We start from the raw sequence: 19,841 nt of genomic DNA on the forward strand, positions 1-19,841 counted from the left end.
GGCCGTGCCCTCACTGCCACCGTCCTACTGCCATAGCGATGTCCCCACTGCCACCAGGCCATGCCATGGCCAAGTCCCCACTGCCATCACCCTATAGGCAAAGCCACGGCCTCATTGCCACCACCCCATGCCATGGTCATGGCCATGTCCCCACTGCCACCGCCCCATAGGCGTGGGCACATCCCCATTGCCACCACCCCATGCCATGGCCATGTCCCTGTTGCCACCACCCTACTGCCAAGGTCCCCACCCCAAATGCACGGGCACATTCCCATTGCCACCACCCTATAGGAACGGCCTTGTCCCCACTGCCCCCACCCCACGCCACGTCCATGTCCCCCCATCCACGCCCACGCCCCCCCGTGCCACCAGCCCCGTTGTGTCCCCACGCTGTCACCTGTGATGCCGCCCTCGAGGCCGGGCCCGTAGGCGGTGACGAGCCCGGGGTCCCCGGCCTGGCTCTGCTCGCCCACGCGGATGTTGAAGGGGCTGCCGGGCACGTGGCGCCCGTTGAAGCGCAGGTCGATGGAGTGCACCCCGTTCTCCCGCGGCAGGAACCCGATGGAGTACTTGTCTGGGGGGGGGACACTGCGATGTCACCCCACGTCCCTGTGTCCCTGCACCCCCTTGACCCCACACTCCGTGTCTCCATGTCCCTGCACCCCTGTGACCCCACACCCTTGTCCCCACGTCCCCATGTCCACGCCGCATGGCCCCGTGTCCCCGAGCCCTCGTGGCCCCACACCCTGTCCCCAGTTCCCACTATTGCCACGTCCCCTCTGTCCCTGCATCCCCCATGCCCGCGCTGCATGACGCCATGTCCCCATGTCCCCAAGTCCCCATGTCCTGCACATCCCTGCCTTCCAATGTCCCTGTGTCCTTGTCCCCACGTCCACACATCCTCACATCCCTGTGACTGCATCCCCATGTCCCCGTGTCCCCATGTCCACAGATGTCCTCTACGTCCTTGTGTCCCCATGTCCCCGCATCTTTGTCCCCACATACCCAAGTCCCCGCGTCCCTGCATCCCCATGTCCCCAGTGTCACCCTGTCCCCCATGTCCCTGCATCCCCAGGTCCTCCATGTCCCTGCAAATCTGTGTCCCCCATATCTCCATCTCCCCGTGTCCCCTGTGTCCCTGCACCCCCATGTTCTGTCTCCATATCCCCACGTTCCCATGTCCCTGCAACCCCATCTCTCCATGTCCCCGTGTCCCACACATCCCTGAACATGTCCTCCTTGTCTCCATGTCCCCATGTCCCGACACCCCATGTCCCCACGTCCTACACCTCCCTGCATCCCCACGTTCTCCGTGTCCCCGTATCTGTCCCATGTCCCCCTGTCCCCACATCTCCATATCCCCATGTCCCTCCATCCCCACATCTCCACATCCTCATGTCTCTATGTCCCTGTGTCCCCACATCCCCATGTCCCCCTGTACCCACATCCCCGTGTCCCCACATCCTCATGTCCCTACCTCCCCACATGCCCATATCCCCGTGTCCCCACACCCTGTATCCCTGTGTCTCTACACCCTTTGTCCCTGTGTCCCTGTGTCCCCACAGCCCGTGTCCCCGTGTCCCCACACCTGGTGCCCCCACAACCTGTATCCCTATGTCTCCACAACCCATGTCCCCACACCCCGTGTCCCCACACCCCGTGTCCCCACGTCCCTACATCCCCACACCCGTGTCCCTGTGCGCCCACACCCCATGTCCCCATACCCCACGTCCCTACATCCCTACATCCCCACACCCCATGTCCCCACACCCGTGTCCCCATGTCCCCCCCCCCCCCCCACCATGTCCCCGCGCCCACCTCCGTCTAGCTCGGAGACGTAGCACTCCTCCACCACGCCGGCCGGGGTGTGCACCTTGGCGTCGATGACGCCGCGCGCCCCGTTCAGCTGCACGGCGAAGGACGCTGGCTGGTTCACCGTCACTGTCTCCTGCGGGGGGGACGGGGTGTTGGCACGGCCTTTGGGGGGGCCAGGGACGATGATGATGGGGGGCGTCGGGGGACATCGGGGGGTACCTGCAGGCTGGTGACGGTCAGGCGCCGCGCGTCGTCCGAGTGCGAGGCCACCGGCACCACGAAGGGGCTGTCGGGGATGTGCTCCTCGTTGAACTTGATGGACACCTCGTAGTCACCTGCGGGAGGGTGCGGGGGGGGGGGCTCGCACCGGGGCACCCTTGCACGGGGCAGGGGTGGGGGGCTTGGGTGGGGGCACCCTTGGGCGGGGGCACCCTTGGGCGGGGACTTTGCATGGGGACCCCTCTGCATGGGGACATCCTTGCCTGGGGACACCCTTTCACGGGGACACACTCGCACAAGGACCCCATTGGGTGGGGGCACCCTTGGGTGGGGACATTCTTGCACGGGGAGAACTTGTGCACAGGGACACCCCTACACAAGGACCCCCTTGCGTGGGAACATCCTTGCCTGGGGACGCACATGCACAAGGACACCCTTGGGTGGGGGCACCCTTGGGTGGGGATATCTCTGGATGGGGACATGGGGACATGCATGGGGACACCTCTTCATGGGGACTTTACTTGGGGACATCCTTTCATGGGGACGCACTTGCACTAGGACCCCCTTGCATGGGGACACCCTTGGGTGGGGACATCCTTGCACGGGGAGGACTTGTGCACAGGGACACCCCTACACAAGGACCCCCTTGCGTGGGGACACCTCTGCATGGGGACATGGGGACAACCTTTCTTGGGGCCACCCTCGCACAAGGACACCCTTGGGTGGGGACACCCTTGGGTGGGGACATCCTTGCACAGGGAAGACTTGTGCACAGGGACACCCTTGCACAAGGACCCCCTTGCATGGGGACATCCCTCCTGGATGCACAGGAACCCCCCCACCCGCCATGGGCACCCCCCTCCCCAGCGCCTTTCCCCTGGCCCCAGCCACAAGCTCCGGGGCTTGGGGGGCGGATTTGGGACTAGGGGGGCTCGGTGCCGCTGGGGACCCCCAGACCCACCGGGCTCCTGCACGACGTAGGAGACGCCGCAGGACCCGTCCTTGCGGTCCTCGAAGGAGATCTCGGCCTTGCTGGGCCCCTCCACGGCGATGGAGAGCCCCCCGGCACCTGCCTCGCGCGTCCAGATGCTGAACTCGGCTGGGGGGGGATGGGGGCGGAAGCTGGGGGAGGTCCGTGTGCCCCCCGCCCGCTGCGTCCCCTGCCCTGCACCCACGGACCCCCCACTGCACCCCCGGGGCACCCAAACCCCATTGCACCCCCACCCCATTGCACACGTGTCCCATTGCACCCCCATTGCACCCCCAGCTGCATTGCACCTCTGCTGCACCCCCGTTGTGCTCCTATCCCCAATGCACCCCCTCCCCATTGCACCCCCTCCAAACCCCCATTGCACCCCATTGCACCCCGATCCCATTGCACCCCCACCCCACGAAACCCCCATTGCACCCCCACTGTGCCCCCCTTGTACCCTATCCCCATTGCACCCCCTCCCCATTGCACCCCCACCAAACCCCCATTGCACCCCCTTCCCCCCCATCCCACTGCATGCCCCCCAAACCCCCATTGCACCCCATTGTACCCCCACCCCATGAAACCCCCGTTGCACCCCCGCTGTGCCCCTGTTGCACCCCTATCCCCATTGCCGCCCTATCCCATTGCACCCCCACTACACCCCCATCCCATCACACCCCTGTTGCACCCCCATCCCATTACACCCCCATTGTACCCCCATCTCATTACACCCCCATCCCATTACACCCCTATTATGCCCCACCGCATTGCCCCCCCATCCCATTACACCCCCATCCCGTCACACCCCACCCCATTGCCCCCGATCCCATTACACCCCCATCCTATTACACCCCCATCCCATTTCCCCTCCATCCTATTACACCCCCTTCCCATCACACCCCCACCCCATTGCCCCCCCAACCCGTTACACCCCCAACCCGTTACACCCCCACCCTGTTGCCCCCCATCCCATTGACTCCCCCCATCCCATTACACACCCATCCCATTATGCCCCCGTTATACCCCCATTATGCCCCATCCCATTACTCCCCCCATCCCACTACACCCCCATCCCACCACACCCCCACCCCATCACACCCCCATTCCCCCTCCCCACCCCATCACCCCCCCCACCCCCCCCACCCCCCTCACCTGGCACCCCAGCCACGCCACGCTCCAGGCCGGTGCCCCCGGCGCGCACCTTGTGGGCCCCCCCCTCGCCCAGCGGCCCCACGGTGAACTGGAAGGGGCTGCCGGGCACGTGCTGCCCCCGGTACTTGACGTTGACGGTGTGGGGGCCCATCTCCTGGGGCACGAAGCGCACGCTGTACGTGCTGTCCCCCCCCTCCAGCACCTCGGCGTCGAACAGCTTCCCCGAGGGGCTCAGCACCTGCGCCGTCAGCTCCTGGGGGGCCGCCTCGCCTGCGGGGACACGGTCACTGCGCCCACGGGGTCCTGGGGGGGGGGCTGCTCCCCTCTGCCAGGGGGGGCTTCATGCACCCCAGGGAGCGTGCAGCCATTTGCTAAGAGCTTGCATGCGCCCCAGAGAGCGCACCCGTTTGTAAGGGGTTTGCATGCGCCCCAAAAAGCCTGCATCCATCTGCTGGGGGGCCGCGTGCACCCCATGGAGCGCGCACCCATTTATGAGGGGTTCTCATGCACCCCAACAGGCTGCACCCCTTTGCGAGGGGCTTCATGCACCCCCAAAGAGCCTGCACCGTTTGCAAATGGTTTTCATGCACCCAAATACCCTGCACCCGTTTGCTAGGGGGCTGCGTGCACCCCAAGAGTGTGCACCCATTTAAAAGAGGTTTGCATGCACCCCAATAGCCTGCACCCCTTTGCAAGAGGGTTGCATGCACCCCAATAGCCTGCACCTCTTTGCCAGGGGGCTGCGTGCACCCCAAGAGCGTGCACCCATCTGCTGGGGGGCTTCATGCACCCCATGGAGCCTGCACCCATTTAAAAGAGGTTTGCGTGCACCCCAATAGCCTGCACCCCCTTGCAAAGGGATTCATGCACCCCAAAGAGTGTGCATCCATTTGCAAAGGGTTTTCATGCACCCCAATAGCCTGCGCCTGTTTGCTAAGAGTTCGCATGCACCCCAAAAAGCATGCACCTGTCTGCAAGGGGCTTGCATGCACCCTGTGGAGCATGCACCTGTTTGCAAGGGGTCTGCATGCACCCCAAGACCGTGCACCCGTTTGCTAAGAGCTTGCACGCACCCCAAAAAGCCTGCACACACACCCCCCCCCCCCCGTAAGGGGCTTGCACGCACCCCAAGGAGATTGCAGCCAGCAGCGAGGGGTCTGCAGGTGCCCTAGGGAGCCTGCACCCTCGTGCAAAGGGCACACGCACCCCCCCCCCCGTGCCCCCTCGCCTGCTGAGCGTGCAGCCTCGTGCGCGGGGCACAAGCACGCCCGTGAGCAGACGTCCCCAGCGTGTACACACCCCAGTGCAAAGGACCCGCCCAGCACGCGCCTCTAGGTGTGCACGCCGTGAGGTCACACCCTCGTGCTAGGGGCTTGCACGCCCCCGTGATCACACACACCCACACGCTTGAGCAAAGGGCTCTGTGCAAGGCCCGTGTTAGCCTGTGCAAGGGCACGCGCACCTCTTGTGAGCACCGCGTCACCAGTGCCCAGCTGCCACGCTTGTGCAAGGGCAGCCTCGTGCAAGGCACCTTGCGCAAATGCCCTGTGCCAGGGGAAGGCGTGTGCCGGGCCTGTGTGAGCCAGCCCTTGTGCAAGGCCTCGTGCAAGGGGCACGTGCAGCTGCCGTGGGAAGGTGCGTGGTCCCCTGGGGGGGCACACCCCTGTGCAAGCACACACAGCCCTGTGCAAACACGCTCATGCCATGCATGGTGAGCACACGGCCCCTGTGCCAGCACGCTCCTGTGTGCAAACCCACGCTCAGCCTTGGTGCAAGCTTGTGCTCTTGTGCATCGCCCACAGCACTGTGTAAGCGTGCACAGCCCTGAGCAAGCACCCTCCCACGTGCAAGCGCACACCCGGCCCCATACAGGCACACGGTGCCGTGCAAACACTGTCCAAGGTGCAGCATGTGCATGCACAAACCCATATGCAAATGCACACCCATGGCTCGTGCAAACTCCTATGTGCATCCAGCCCTTCTGCTAGCAGAGTCCTGGGTGCAAATGCACAGCCAGCACCTGTGCAAGCAGGCTCCCATGTGCAAATACACCAAATCCTTGCACTCTCTCCCATGTGCAAGTGCACCCAGCCTTTGCACAAGCACATTCCCCCATGCATGTGCACCCAGCCCTTGCACAAGCACTCTCCCATGTACACATGCACCCAGCCGTTGCACAAGCACGTTTCCACATGTACAGGTGCACCAAGCCCTTGCACAAACACTCTCCCATGTACACATGCACCTATCCCTTGCACAAGCATGCCCCCCATGTACACATGCACCAGCCCTTGCACAAGCACATTCCCCCATGCAGGTGCACCCAACCCTTGCACAAGCTCTCTCCCATGTACCCATGCACCCATCCCTCGCACAAGCACGCCCCCATGCAGGTGCACCCAGCCCCTGGTGCAGGCACACGCACGCCCCGGCACACGCACGCCCCGCACGCACCCTCCTGGCCGCGGGCGATGCTGCTGAAGGCGCCCAGGCCCTCACGGCCCAGGAAGTCCCCGAAGACGTTGGGGAAGGGGTCGCCGCCGACCTGCGTGGACTCCTCCACCCGCACCTCCCGCTTGGTCTCGCCGCCGCGCGTCTTGCTGATCTCGGTGCGCTCGGTGCGCGTGTACGTGTGGCTGCTCCGCGTGAAGGTGCGCGTCAGGCGCTCCTGCGCCGACACCATCTGGAACCAGTTCCCTGCGGCGCCGCCGCCGCGCGCCGGGCGGGCACGGGGACACCGACACGGGGACACCGACACGGGGACACCGACACGGGGACACCGACACGGGGACACCGACAACGGGGACGGGGACAGTGGCACATGGGAAGACATGAGGACACATGGACACGTGCGTGGATGGATGGAAATGTGGATGGGCACATCAATGGATTGATGGATGGGTGGAAACATGGGTGCACGGATGGATGGATGGATGAACACATGGATGGATGGATGGATGGAAATATGGACAGAAGGATGGATGGGTGAAAACATGAATGGATGGATGGATGCATGCATGCATAGATAGATGGATGATGGAAGGGTGGAAACATGGATGGATGATTGATGGATGCATGGATAGATGGATGGATGGACGGACACATGAATGGATGATGAATGGATGGGTGGGTGGGTGGATGCACAATGGATGCATGAATGCATGGACACGTGGATGGATGGATGGACGGACGGATGGGCAGGCACATGGAAAGTTGATGGTTGGATGAGTGACGGATGAATGGATGGACGGAAACATGGATGGATGGATGGACATCAGATGGATGGAGAGAAGCACAGAAGGATGGAGACACGGATGGATGGGTGGATGGATGGTTACACAGGTGGAGGAGGGTGTGCGGGGATGAATGGGCACGGATGGACGGGCAGGTACACGGGCAGACGGGCCAGTACACAGACGGTCACAGGCATGGACAGATGGACACATGGGTGGGGGCACGGACAGATGGACAAACCCGGAGGGACGCACGCACGGAGGGGCACAGGCACACGCGGACGGACACGGGGACGGATGCACGGACGGACGAGGAGAGAAGGAAGAAGGCGGCGGAAATCAGAGCTGGAGCGGCCGAGACGCGTCCCTGTCCCTGTCCTGTCCCTGTCCTGTCCCTGTCATTGCCCTGTCCCTGTCCTGTCCATGTCCTGTCCCTGTCCCCGTCCCCGCCGCAGAGGCGCAGGAGCAGGAGGAGGAGGAGAAGGAGGAGGAGGAGGAGGAGGAAGACGCGCGCCCTACCTGGGATCTTGAGGTTGAGGTCGCAGGTGCTGCCGATGGTGGCGATGGAGGGGGCCTGGCGCCGGCGCGTGATGCTCTCCTTCATGCGCCCCTCGCCCGTCACCTTCACCGTGAAGGGGCTCCCTGGGGGGGGACAGCCACCAGCTCAGCGTGCCCACCCCAGCCACCCCTCCCTGGGGGGACCTCGCCAGCCCCCGCCCCGTCCCCGCGCCCACCTGGGACATGCTTGTCAGCGAACTTGATGTTGATGATATAGTTGCCGGGCTCGGTGGGGCAGTAGGTGACCTTGCAGGTGCCGTCCTCCACGTCCTCGCAGTTGATGTCCACCTTGCTGGGGCCCTCGATGGACAGGCCCAGCCCGCCATAGCCTGGGCAGAGTGAGGACATGTTTGGGGCCGTTCCCCAGCATGGACGGGGGCGTCATGAGGCCACCAGCCCATCCTGGCCACGGCCGTGCCACCACCACGGCCACCACCCCATGCTGGCCTTGGCCATGCCACCATCACGGCCACCAGCCCATCCCAACACAGTCACAACTACGGCTACCACCCGAAGTTGGCCTTGGCCATGCCATGGCCACCACCCATCTCATTCCGGTCATGACCATATCATCATCATGGTCTCCATCCTACATTGTCCCTGGCCATGCCATGGCCACCACCCATCCCATCCTGACCATGACCATGCCATAGCCATGGCCTCCATCCCTTGGCTATGCCATGACCACCACCCATCCCACCCCAGCCATGACCATGGCATCATCACAGCCACCATCCCATCAGCCCCTTGGCTACCGCCGCACCACCACCATGGCCACCACCCAGTGCTGGCCTCAGCCATGCCACCACCACGGCCACCACCCGTCCTGTGCTGGCCTCAGCCACGACATGCCCTCGGCCACCACCCCATGCCAGCCCTAACCGCGTCACACCGATGACCCTGCCCTGTCCCCATCCCCGTCCCCATCCCCGCCCGTGGTCTCACCAGCATTACGCGTGTCCACGATGAACTCGGCCACCTCGAACGTGTGCCCCTCCACCAGCCCCTTGCCCCACACCTTCACCCGGCTGGCGTCCCCGATCTCCGACTGCCCCACCAGGATCTTGAAGGGGCTGTTGGTGACGTGCTGCCCGCTCTTCTTCACGCTCACCACATGCTCGCCCACCTCCTTGGGCGTGAAGGAGATGCCTGGGGGAGACGCCACCGTTAGCCACCGCCACCACTGGGTGTCCCCACGTCCCCGTGTCCCCACATCCCCGTGTCCCCACGCACCGATGTGGCGGTTGGGCAGCCGCTTGAGCAGGCAGGGCTCCTCGTTGCCCGAGGGCGCCCGGATGCTGGCGGTCAGCAGGCTCAGGTCCGTCTCCGTGATCTTCAGCGAGACGTCCGTCGAGGTGCCCACGTTCAGCTGGGACGTCCGCATTGAGTCGTCCCCTGCGGAGGCACCGTCAGTGGGGGGCAAGAGGGGGGGCAGCGTGGGGGTCCCGTGGCTGCGGGCCCGTGGCCACGTGAGCGGGATCCCCAGGGCCATGTGGGGACGTGTGGTGGGGTCCTGGTGGCCATGCAATGCACCCAATGCCACCTGATGGGGTCCCCGTGACCACACAGGGTCCCCAAGGCCGTGTGGTGGGGTCCTGGTGGCCATGCATGGGTCCCCATGATCATGACCATGCAGGTGTCCCCATAGCCACACGGTGGGATCCCCACAGCCATTCAAGGGTCCCCATGGCCACGACCGTTTAGGGGTCCCCAGGACCACATGGACATGGTACCCGTGGCCATACAATGGGGTCCTGGTGGCCAGGGCTGGACAAGGGACCCCATGGCCATACGATGATTCCCAGAGGCCACGCAGGTGTCCCCATGACCATGGCCAGGCAGAGGTCCCCAAGGCCAGAGGGGGTCCCCAAAGGCCTCCTTGAGCCCCCTCTCACCAGTGATCTTGGCGGTGAAGGGGCTGCCCGGGATGTGCTTGTCGTCGAAGCGGACGATGATGTTGTAGTCCCCAGGGGCCGTGGGCAGGTAGGACACGGTGCAGGTCCCATCCTTGTTATCCTTGCAGGTGATCTCTGCCTTGGAGGGGCCCTCCACCGCCAGCGAGAGCCCACCTGGGGCACGGGGCAGGGGGTCAGCACCACAGCGCCCACCACACTCCCCCAGCCCCATGGTGCCCACCACCATCTCCCAACCAAGCAGTGTTCATCACGGCCTCCCAGCCCTGTGGTGGCCACCAGGATCTCCCAAACCCATTGTGTCCACCACGGTCTTCCAACCCTATGGTGGCCACCGCCGTCTTCCAACACAACCATGGCCATCATGGTCTTCCAACCCAATGGTGCCCATTGTGGTCTTCCAACCCAATGATGGCCAACGTGATCTTCTAACCCAATGGTGGCTAACATGGTCTTCCAACCCTATGGTGTCCCTCATGGTCTTCCAACCCTGTAGCACTCTTCACGTTCTCCCAAACCTACAGTTGCACCCCCCCAGTCTCCCAACCCCTTGGTGACCCCATGATCTCCCAACCCCATGCTGCCCATCACGCTCTCCCAACCCCTCCCACCCCCCTGGGACCATCACTCACCCTCCCCAGCGTCCTTGGTGACAATGGTGAAGGTGCACGGCTTGTTGACCATGCCATGGCTCAGCCCCGGCCCGTAGGCGCTGACGTGCCGCGGGTTGATGGCATCCACGTAGAACTGGAGTGGGCTCCCTGGGGACATGGGGACAGTCAGGGACACGGGGCCACAGCGTCGGGGATCAGGGTTCAGCCCCTTCCCAGTGCTCACCGGGGATGTGGTTGCCGTCGTAGCGGATGTCCATCTCGTGCAGCCCTTTCTCGGTGGGGGCGTAGCGCACCGTCACCGTCCCGTCCTTGTTGTCCGTGATGTTGGGACGCGCCGTCTTCCCCGAGGGCATCCGCACCTCGCCTGGGGACGCCGCGTCACCAGGGTGCCGTGGGGACACTAGCGTCCCACACCGTGCCCCACACCATGCCCCACACCACGCCCCCCTCACCCCATACCTGTGATCTCGCCCTTCTGCACGGTGAAGGGGATGACGAGGTTGAAGGGGCGAAGGCTCTCGGCAGTGGCAGGAGGCTCCGCCGTGGCCTGGCACCATGGGCAGAGCGGTGTCAGTACCACAGCCCCCCGGGGGGGTCTCCCAGTCCCAGGGTGGCCACCACGGCCCCAGCTCTGCCCCACGATGCCCATGACCATCTCCCATCCCCTTGGTGCCCCCTACACTCCCAGCCCTGCCCCATGGTGCTTGTCACGGTCTCCTAGCCCCACGGTGCCCACCACAACCCCACGGTGCCCACCAAGGTCTCCCAACCCCGTGGTTCCCAGTGCGGCCCCAGCTCTACCCCGTGGCTCCCATTGTGATCTCCTGGCCCACCAGTACTCCCTATGGTCCCAGCTCTGCCCCACGGTACTCCCCTTGGTGTCCCAGCCCCACGGTGCCCACCACAACCCCCAGCCCCATGGTGCCCACCATGACCTTCTATCCCATGATGCCCAACGTGGCTTCAGCTCAACCTCATGCCACCTCGACTTCCTGACCCGATGGTACCCACTACGGCCCCAACTCTCTGCCCCATGGCGCTCGTCATCATCTCCCAGCCCTCCAAGGCCCCCAAGTCCAAGTGCCCCCACCACCACCTACCAGGACGTGGAAGGGGCTGTTGGGGACGTGCTCGCCCCCGAAGCGGATGGTGATGACATATTTGCCGGGCTCGGGGGCGGTGTAGTAGATGTCGAAGGTGCCGTCGTGGTTCTCCACCACGTCCACGTCCAGCTCGGCCCCGTCGGGCGTCGACACCTTGCAGGTCACCTTGCCCTGCCCGGCCGCCTTGGCGTCCACCGTGATCACCGTCTCCTCCCCGATCTGGATGGTGGGGCCCAGGCAGGCACCTGCGGGGGGGGGGCGGGGGGGTGGGACACGGTCACGGGGACCCGGCCCGGCCCACCCCCCCAACCCAGACCCTCGCCCCCTGGCCCCCGGCCCCACTTACCCAGTCCGTGGCCCCCAATGGATACTGCAAAGAGAGACGAGGGAAAAGCGGATGAGATGGGGGGGCTGCGGGGGGCTGCGGGGGCCGGGGGGGGCCGGGGGGCCAGCACGTCCTGCTCTGCTCGGGGGGGCACCCGTGGACGCCGTGGGGTGGGGGGTGATGGGGGGGCAGCCATGGGGCAGCGTGGGGCAAGGCAAGGAGGGGATGCCGTGGGGAAGCCGTGGGGCAGCGGAGGGAAGCTGTGGGGCGCGGGGGGGGATGCTGTGGGTCGGTGTGGGGCAGCGTGGGGAATGGTGTGGGGTGGCACGAGGCGCTGTGGGGCAGCACAGGGAATCTGTGGGGCAGCAGTGGGGCAGTGAGGCGAAACCGTGGGGTGGCAGGGGGCAGCATGGGTGTGCCGTGGGGCAGCGTGGGGATGCCGTGGGGCAGCATGGGTGCGCCGTGGGGCAGCAGAGGGCACAACGGGGCAGCAAGGGGGTGCTGTGGGGGAGCACGGAAAATCCATGGGGCAGCAAGGAGGTGGCGTGGGGCAGCGCAGGGATGCCACGGGGCAGCACAGGGCACAGTGGGGCAGCAAGGGAATGATGTGGGGCAGCACGGAGAATCTGTGGGGCAGCAGGAGGATGCCATGGGGCAACACAGGGATGCTACGGGGCAGCACGGGGCACAATGGGGCGGCAGGGGGATGCCGTGGGGTAGCAGGAGGTAGCATGGGGTGGCACGGGGAAGTCATAGGGCAGCGTGGGGACGCCGTGGGGCAGCGGGGCACGCCGTGGGGCAGGGCCCACCTGTGACGAGGCACTTGCTGGCGTCGCCGGAGGGCACGGCGTGGATGCGGAAGGGCGAGCAGGGGATCTCGTCCCCGCCGTACTTGATGGTGATGGTGTAGCGCCCCGGCAGGTCGGGCACGTAGGACACCGTGTAGGTGCCGTCCCCGTTGTCCCGGATCGCCGCCTTCTTGGGCTGCCCCTCAGGGTCCTGTGGGCACCGTGTGGCTCAGCGCCCCATGGGACGGCCACAGGGAGCCCTATGGGGCTCAGCACCCCATGGAATGGCCACAGGGAGCTCTATGGGGTTTGGTGCCCCATGGGATGGTCATAGGGGGCCCTATGGGGCTCGGCACCCCATTACATGGGTGCAAGAGTTACATATAGGGCTCAGCGCCCCATTGATGTGTGCTGTGTGACCACGGGGCCTGGCACCCCATTGCAGGGGCGTAAGAGCCTTCTATGGGGCTCAGCCCCCCCCCCCAAGGCATGGTACCAGGGCACCCTGTGGGGTTCAGCGCCCCATGGGACGGCCATAGGGAGCCCTATGGGTCTCAGCGCCCCACGGGACGGTACGAGGCACGCGGTGGGGCTCACCAGGATCTGCACGGTCAGCAGCCCCTCGCCGGCGTTGCGCGCGTCGATGGTGAACTCCACGGGCAGGCTGGCGGGGATGCCGCTGGCGCTCAGCCCCGGGCCGCTGGCGCGCACCTTGCTGGCGTCGTGGGCGGGCAGCACCTTGATCTTGAAGGGGCTGCGGGGACACGGGGTCGTTGGGGGGCACGGGGTCAGTGGGGTCAGTATGGGGAACGGGGTCAATGCGTGGCACGGGGTCAGTGGGGTATGGGGTCAATATGGGAAACAGGGTTGGTAGGGGACATGGGGTGAGTGCAGGGAACAAGGTTCGGTGGAGGGGACAAGGTTCAGTGGGGCACGGGGCCAACGTGGAGCACAGGGCCAGTGAGGCACGGGCCCAGTGGGGCATGGGGTCACTGTGGAGCACAGGATCAGTGTGGGGCACAGGGATCAGTGGGGTGCTCAGGGATCAGTGGGGCTTGGGGATCAGTGTAGGGCACGGGGATCAATGGGGCACAGGGATCAGTAGGGCACGGGGATCAGTGGGGCTGGGCGCTGCCCCTCACCTGCGCGGCACCTCCTGGTCGGCATACTTGACGGCCACAGTGTAGGGACCGTCGGTAGCCGGGGTGTAGGTCACCTTGTGGGTGCCGTCCCCGTTGTCGCGCACCTCCACCGGCTCCGCCAGGCCTGCGGGAGGGAGGATCAGTGGGGCTGGGTCCCTGTGGGGCAGGGTCCCCGTAGGGCAGGGAGACCCATGGACAGAGCATCCTGTGGGGCAGGACACTCTACGGGGCAGGCAAGGCACACTATGGGGAAGGACATCCTATGGGGCAGGATGTCTTCTGGAGCAGGGCACACCATGGGGCAGGGCACCCTATGGGGCAGGGCACCATGTGGGGCAGGGCATCCATGGGCACAGCCCCCTATGGAACAGGGCACCCTATGGAGTATGGCACCATGTGGGGCACATCACTTCTGGACAGGGGACCCCATGGGAGAAGTCACCCCACAGGGCAGAGCACCCCATGGAGCAGGACACCCCACAGGGGAGGGCATGCTGCGGGGCAAGCACCCCATGGGGCAGGGTACCCCATGGATAAGTCACCCCATGGCACAGGACTCCCCACGGGGCAGGCACCCTATGGATAAGTCACCCCATGGCACAGGACACCCCACGGGAAGGCCACCCCATGGGACACAGCCCCCCAGCCCCACGCACCGGTGGGTCCCAGCAGCGTGACCTCGAGCGGCGCCAGCCCTGCGGTGCTGCAGTCCACGGTGAAGGTCTGGGGCAGGCGGGCGCGGACGCTGGGGCCCAGCCCCGGCCCTGAGCACTTCACCTTGCTGGGGTCCACCACGTCCTGCACCGGCACCCGGAACGGGCTCCCTGTGGCACGGCACGGCGCGGCGTCACCGCCGGCATGGGGACGGCACGGGGACAGGGGGACAACACGGACACAGGGACAGCAAGGGCATGGGGACAGCATGGGGACAACATGGGCATGGGGACAATATGGGGACAGTGTGGAGATAACGTAGGCACAAGGAGAACATGGGCATGGGGACAATGCGGGGACAATGCAGGGACAATGTGGGCATGGGGACAATTTGGGCATAGGGACAACGTGGGGACAAAATGGGCATGGGGACAGTGAGGGGACAGGGAGATCACGGGCAAGGGGACAGCGTGGGGATGGAGTGGGGGACAACGCGGAGATGGGGTCACCAGGGGCATGGGGTCACCACAGGCATGGGGGCAGTGTGACAATGGGGACAACACGGCCATGTGGGGACAGCACGGCCACAGGGACCCCACTGCCCTGGGGGCAGCACAGCAGAAGACCCCGGGGAGCCCCCATCCCCATCCCCGTCCCCACGCACCAGGGATGGGGTGGCCGCCAAAGGTGATGTTGACGTCGTAGTCGCCGGGCGTGAAGGGGATGTACTCCACCGTGCAGCTGCCGTCCTTGTTGTCCTTACAGGACATCTTCGCCTCCGAGGGGCCCTCGATGGCCAGGCCCAGGCCCCCGGTGCCCGCGCCCCTGGGGACAGCGGCGCCACTCAGGGATGGGGATGGGTGGGGGCAGGGGGTGGCACCTCCAGGGCAAGGGGATGGAGGTACCCATGGTGGTAGGGTGACGGAGGTGCCACCTCCAGGGCAAGGGGATCGGGGTGCCCATGGTGGTAGGGTGATGGAGGTGCCACCACCATGGTAGGGTGACAGAGGTGCCACCTCCATGGAAGGGTGATGGAGATTCCCATGGTGGCATGGGGCTGGAGGTGCCACCTCCACGACAAAGGAATTGGGGTGCCCATGGTGGCAGGGAAATGGAGGTGCCACCACCACGGCAAGGGGACTGGGGTGCCCATGGTGGCATGGGGCTGGGGGTTCCACCACCACGGCAGGGTGCCGGTGCCCACCTGGTCTCCACGGTGAAGCAGTTGGCCGTGCCCACCAGACCTCCCTCCAGGCCGGGGCCGTGGGCACGCACACGGGTGGGCTCACAGCCCTCGGCCACGGCCACGCGGAAGGGACTGAGCGGCACCGCCACGTCCTTGTACGTCACCTCCACGTGGTGCACGCCTACGGGGGGCAAACGTCACCCCTGGGGCCAGCGGGGGGCTGGGAGGGCCCTAGGGGGTTATGGGGGGGGTGCCTCATTGGGAGGGGCTGGGGGGAGTCTCAGATTGCAGAGGTTTTTGGGGGTCCCATATTGGAGGAATTGGGGGGCCCTAAATAGGGGTTTTGGGGGGCCCTGGCTGGGGTTTTGGGGAGGAGGTCCCTTGTTGGGGGTTTTTTTGGGGGTCCCACATTGGAGGAGTTGGGGGCTCCACTAGGGGATTGGGGGACCATAAGTAAGGGGATTGGGGGGATCTGGGGAGGGGTGAGGGGTCTCTGGCTGCTTTTTGGGGGAGGATCCCACATGGGGGAGTCTTTGGGGGGTCCCTGGTTGGGTTTTTTAGGGGACCCCTCATAGGAGGAGTTGGGGGGGGGGGGCAAATAGTGGGGTTGGGGGTCCCTGGGCAAGGTTATGGGGGTCCCTGGTTGTATTATTTTGGGAAGGGTCCCTCAGTGGCACAGTCCATGGTTGGGGTTTTTAGGGGATCCCTCATGGGGGCTTTTGGGGGGGGGGGAATCATCCCTGGCCCTGGGGTGTGTGAGTCTCTAGCTGGGGGGCGTGGGGTTCTCAAGTCGGGGGCATTTGGGAGGTTCCCGATTGGGATTTGGGGGTGGAAAGGGGTCCTCTAGTGGGGGCTGGGGTCCCAGTGGGGTCTGTGGGGTCCCTCACCGTCCTCGTAGGGGGTGTAGTCCACGCGGTAGGTGCCGTCGCCGTGGTCGGTGACGTAGGTGTCGGTCTTGGCGCCCGAGGGGTTCAGCACCCGGGCTTTGACGTGGGGCCCCCCGGTCTTGGTGAGCGCCCGCGCGTCCACCGTGAAGTCAGTGCTGACCTCCCGCAGCACCCCTGTGGGGTGGCGTCAGAACGGGGGTGACCCCGAGGGGGGCCATGGGGAGGAGGTGTCAATTGGGGTGTCCATGGGGAGCAGGTGCACAGCGGGGTGCCCATCGGGGTGCCCAATGGGGAGGAGATATCAATTGGGGTGCCCATGGGGAGTGGGTGCACATTGGGGTGCCCATGGGGAAATATTCATTGGGGTGCCCCTTGGGGCGCCAATTGGGGTGCCTGTGGTTGTAGGTGAACATCAGGGTGCCCGTGGGGAGGAGACATCCATGGGGAGGAGAAGCCCAGGGAAAGGAGGTGGCAATGGGGTTGGGGTGCCCATGGGGAAGGAGACACCCATGGGGATGTCCACAAAGATGCCCCATGGGGATGGGATGCCCATGGAGATTCCCATTGGGTAGGAAATGCCCATGGGGAAGGAGGTGCACATGAAGATGCCCAACGGGATGGGACACCCATGGGGACGCCCAGAAAGATGCCGATGGGATGGGATGCCCATGGAGATGCCCATCAGGAAGGAGACGTCCATGGGGATGGGACACCCATGGAGATGCCCATTGGGAAGGAGATGCCCATTGGGAAGAAGACACTCATGGGGACGTCCACAAAGATACTAACGGGATGGGATATCCATGGGGGATGCCCGTGGAGATGCCCATGGGGATGGAATACCCATGGAGATGCCCGTTGGGAAACAAATGCCCATGGGGAAGGAGATGTCCACGGGGACACCCAGGGGAGGAGGCACCCATGGAGTGCCCCGTGCTCACCCCACACCCGGGCCACCCGCGCACTGCCCTCACCTCGGGGCTCCACGCCTTTGCCGTAGACCTTGACGCCGCTGGTGTCGATGGCGGGGTCAACGGTGACGCGGATGGGGAACTTGGGCACGGGGTGCCCGCCGTACTTGATGGTGATGGTGTAGGAGCCGGGGCAGGCGGGCGTGTAGGTGATGGCGTAGGTGCCGTCCCGGTTGTTCTGGATCAGCACCTCCGCCTTGACCCCCGAGTCTGAGATGATCTCGATGGTGAGCTCGGCGTCGCCCGCCTTGGAGCAGTCCACCAGGAAGGTGGCCGCCTCGCCGGCCTTGCCGCGCTCCAGCCCGGGGCCGCTGGCCGTCACCTTGCTGGGGTCGAAGACGGGCCGGACGTCGGCCTTGAAGGGGCTGCCGGGGATGTGGCGCTCGGCGAAGAGGATGTTGATGGCGTACTCGCCCGGCTCCGTCGGCAGGTAGGACACCGAGCACGAGCCGTCGCCGTTGTCCTGGCACTCGATCTTGGCCTCGCACGGGCCCTCCACCGTCAGCCCCAGCCCGCCGGTGCCGGCCCCCTTGGTGTCGATGGTGAAGGGCGCCGGGGTGCCCACCAGGCCGCCCTGCAGACCCGGCCCGTAGGCGCTCACCTGCAGGGGCGTCAGGGGTGTCAGAGGGATCGGGGGGCATCGGATGGGTTGGGGGACGTTGGGGACATGAGAAGGGATGGGGGATGTTGGAGGGGATGGGGGCTTCAGAGGGGTCAGGGGACATCAGAGGGCTCAGGGTATGTCGGGGACGTGAGAAGGGTCGGGGGCATCAGAGGGGACAGGGGGTGTGAGAGGGGACGGGGTCTCCACACCATGCACACCGCCACCCATGCCCCCTCTGGCTGCACCCAGGTGCACGCAAGCAGCACGGAGCGCCACGTGTGCGCAAAGCACGAGTGTCATGGGTGTGCACCGGGACAGCACACCTGCAGGATGCCCTCAGCATGAGCAAGGAGTGTGCAAGGAGCGTGGGTGTGCAGCCCGCAAAGCCATGAGCCAGCTGGGTGGGTATGAGAGTGCGAGCAGGGAGCGTGCACCAAGCGTGTGCAAGGAAGTGCACAACAAGAGCACGTGAGCAAGGGACATGCAACAAATGTGTGCAAGAAAGAAGCGTGCAACAAGCGTGTGCAAGCAGGGAGCACACGGAGTGTGGGCAAGGAAGAAGCGGGTGTGAGCTGAGAGCGTGCAACAAGCATGAGCAAGGAAGGCACGTGCAACAAGGGCACGCAGCAAGAAGAGCATGTGAGGAAGGAGCACACAACAAGGGAACATGAGCAAGGAGCGTGCAACAAGCACGTGCAAGGCAGAAGCGTGCAACCAAGAAGCGTGCAACAAGCACACGAACAAGGAGTGTGCACCACGCACACCACCAGCTCACCTTGGAGGGGTCGGGGGGCAGCACAGCCTCCACCGTGAAGGGGCTGCCGGGGACGGGGTGCCCGTCGTAGGTGACGTCCACCTTGTAGGGCCCCTCCTCGGGGGGCACGTACTGCACGCGGTGGGGGCCGCCGGCCGCCCCCGGCTCCACCTTGCAGGGCACGGGGCGGCGCGAGGGCGCCGAGATGCGCACGTCCAGCCGGCCCTGCCCGCCCGCGCCCTGCGTCTCCACCGCGAACGCCTGCTCCTGCCCCACGGCCACCTCTGCGGGGGTGGGGGGAAGGTGTCAATGGGGGGGGGGGTCCCAGGGTCCCGGCCCTCCCCGGGGTGCCCCATAGCTGCAGGGGGTCCCCAAGGATGTCCTGGTGCGCCCTCCCCATGGGGAGCCCCAACGGCAAAGGGGTCCCACATCCTACCCTATGGGGCATCCCATAACCAAGGGAGATCCGTGCTCTGGTGCACCCACCCCACGGGGCACCCCATAACCACAGGGGTCCCCAACCCTGCCAGGTGCACCCACCCTATGGGGTGCCCCATAACCAAGGGGATCCTACACTTTGCTGGGGCACACCCACCCCATGGGGCACCCCATAACCATGGGGATCCCGTGCCCTGGTGCACCCACCCCACAGGGCACCCCACACCGTGGGGGTCCCACACCCTCCCCACAATGCCTCCTGTGCCTGATGGTCCCATATACACCACCCGGGTGCCCCCACCCCATGGAGCCCCCTTGCCCCATGGTGCCCCCCACCCCATGGTGCCCCCCCCTCCGCCCCACAGCGCCGCCCCCACTCACTGGTGCTGAGGCCCTGCACCTTGACCTTGCTGAGCTGCAGGGCCGGCGCCACGTTGACGCTGAAGGGGCTCTTGGGGACCGGGTCCCCCCCGTAGGTCACCACCACGGTCATGTTACCCTGCAGGACACGG

The 19,841-nt window shown here is 65.5% G+C and overlaps 1 protein-coding gene across 1 annotated transcript in view; it reads right to left on the reverse strand.

Annotated features, from left to right (window-relative positions):
* Window positions 1–19,841, reverse strand: part of FLNC (filamin C) — a 38,792-nt gene that overhangs the window by 3,246 nt on the left and 15,705 nt on the right. Inside the window, 26 exon segments of the mRNA XM_080577513.1 lie at window positions 398–574; window positions 1,819–1,948; window positions 2,035–2,150; window positions 2,996–3,133; window positions 4,160–4,429; window positions 6,614–6,856; window positions 7,912–8,034; window positions 8,127–8,279; window positions 8,896–9,099; window positions 9,184–9,345; window positions 9,846–10,019; window positions 10,496–10,624; window positions 10,701–10,841; window positions 10,937–11,024; window positions 11,578–11,825; window positions 11,927–11,950; window positions 12,715–12,904; window positions 13,291–13,447; window positions 13,836–13,959; window positions 14,492–14,659; window positions 15,154–15,314; window positions 15,694–15,856; window positions 16,563–16,736; window positions 17,537–18,134; window positions 18,913–19,175; window positions 19,711–19,828. Of these exon segments, the coding sequence (XP_080433639.1) occupies window positions 398–574; window positions 1,819–1,948; window positions 2,035–2,150; window positions 2,996–3,133; window positions 4,160–4,429; window positions 6,614–6,856; window positions 7,912–8,034; window positions 8,127–8,279; window positions 8,896–9,099; window positions 9,184–9,345; window positions 9,846–10,019; window positions 10,496–10,624; window positions 10,701–10,841; window positions 10,937–11,024; window positions 11,578–11,825; window positions 11,927–11,950; window positions 12,715–12,904; window positions 13,291–13,447; window positions 13,836–13,959; window positions 14,492–14,659; window positions 15,154–15,314; window positions 15,694–15,856; window positions 16,563–16,736; window positions 17,537–18,134; window positions 18,913–19,175; window positions 19,711–19,828 (4,636 nt within the window).

This window comes from Anser brachyrhynchus (genome assembly GCF_964034855.1).
Source record: "Anser brachyrhynchus genome assembly, chromosome: 1".
Taxonomy (NCBI): domain Eukaryota; kingdom Metazoa; phylum Chordata; class Aves; order Anseriformes; family Anatidae; genus Anser; species Anser brachyrhynchus.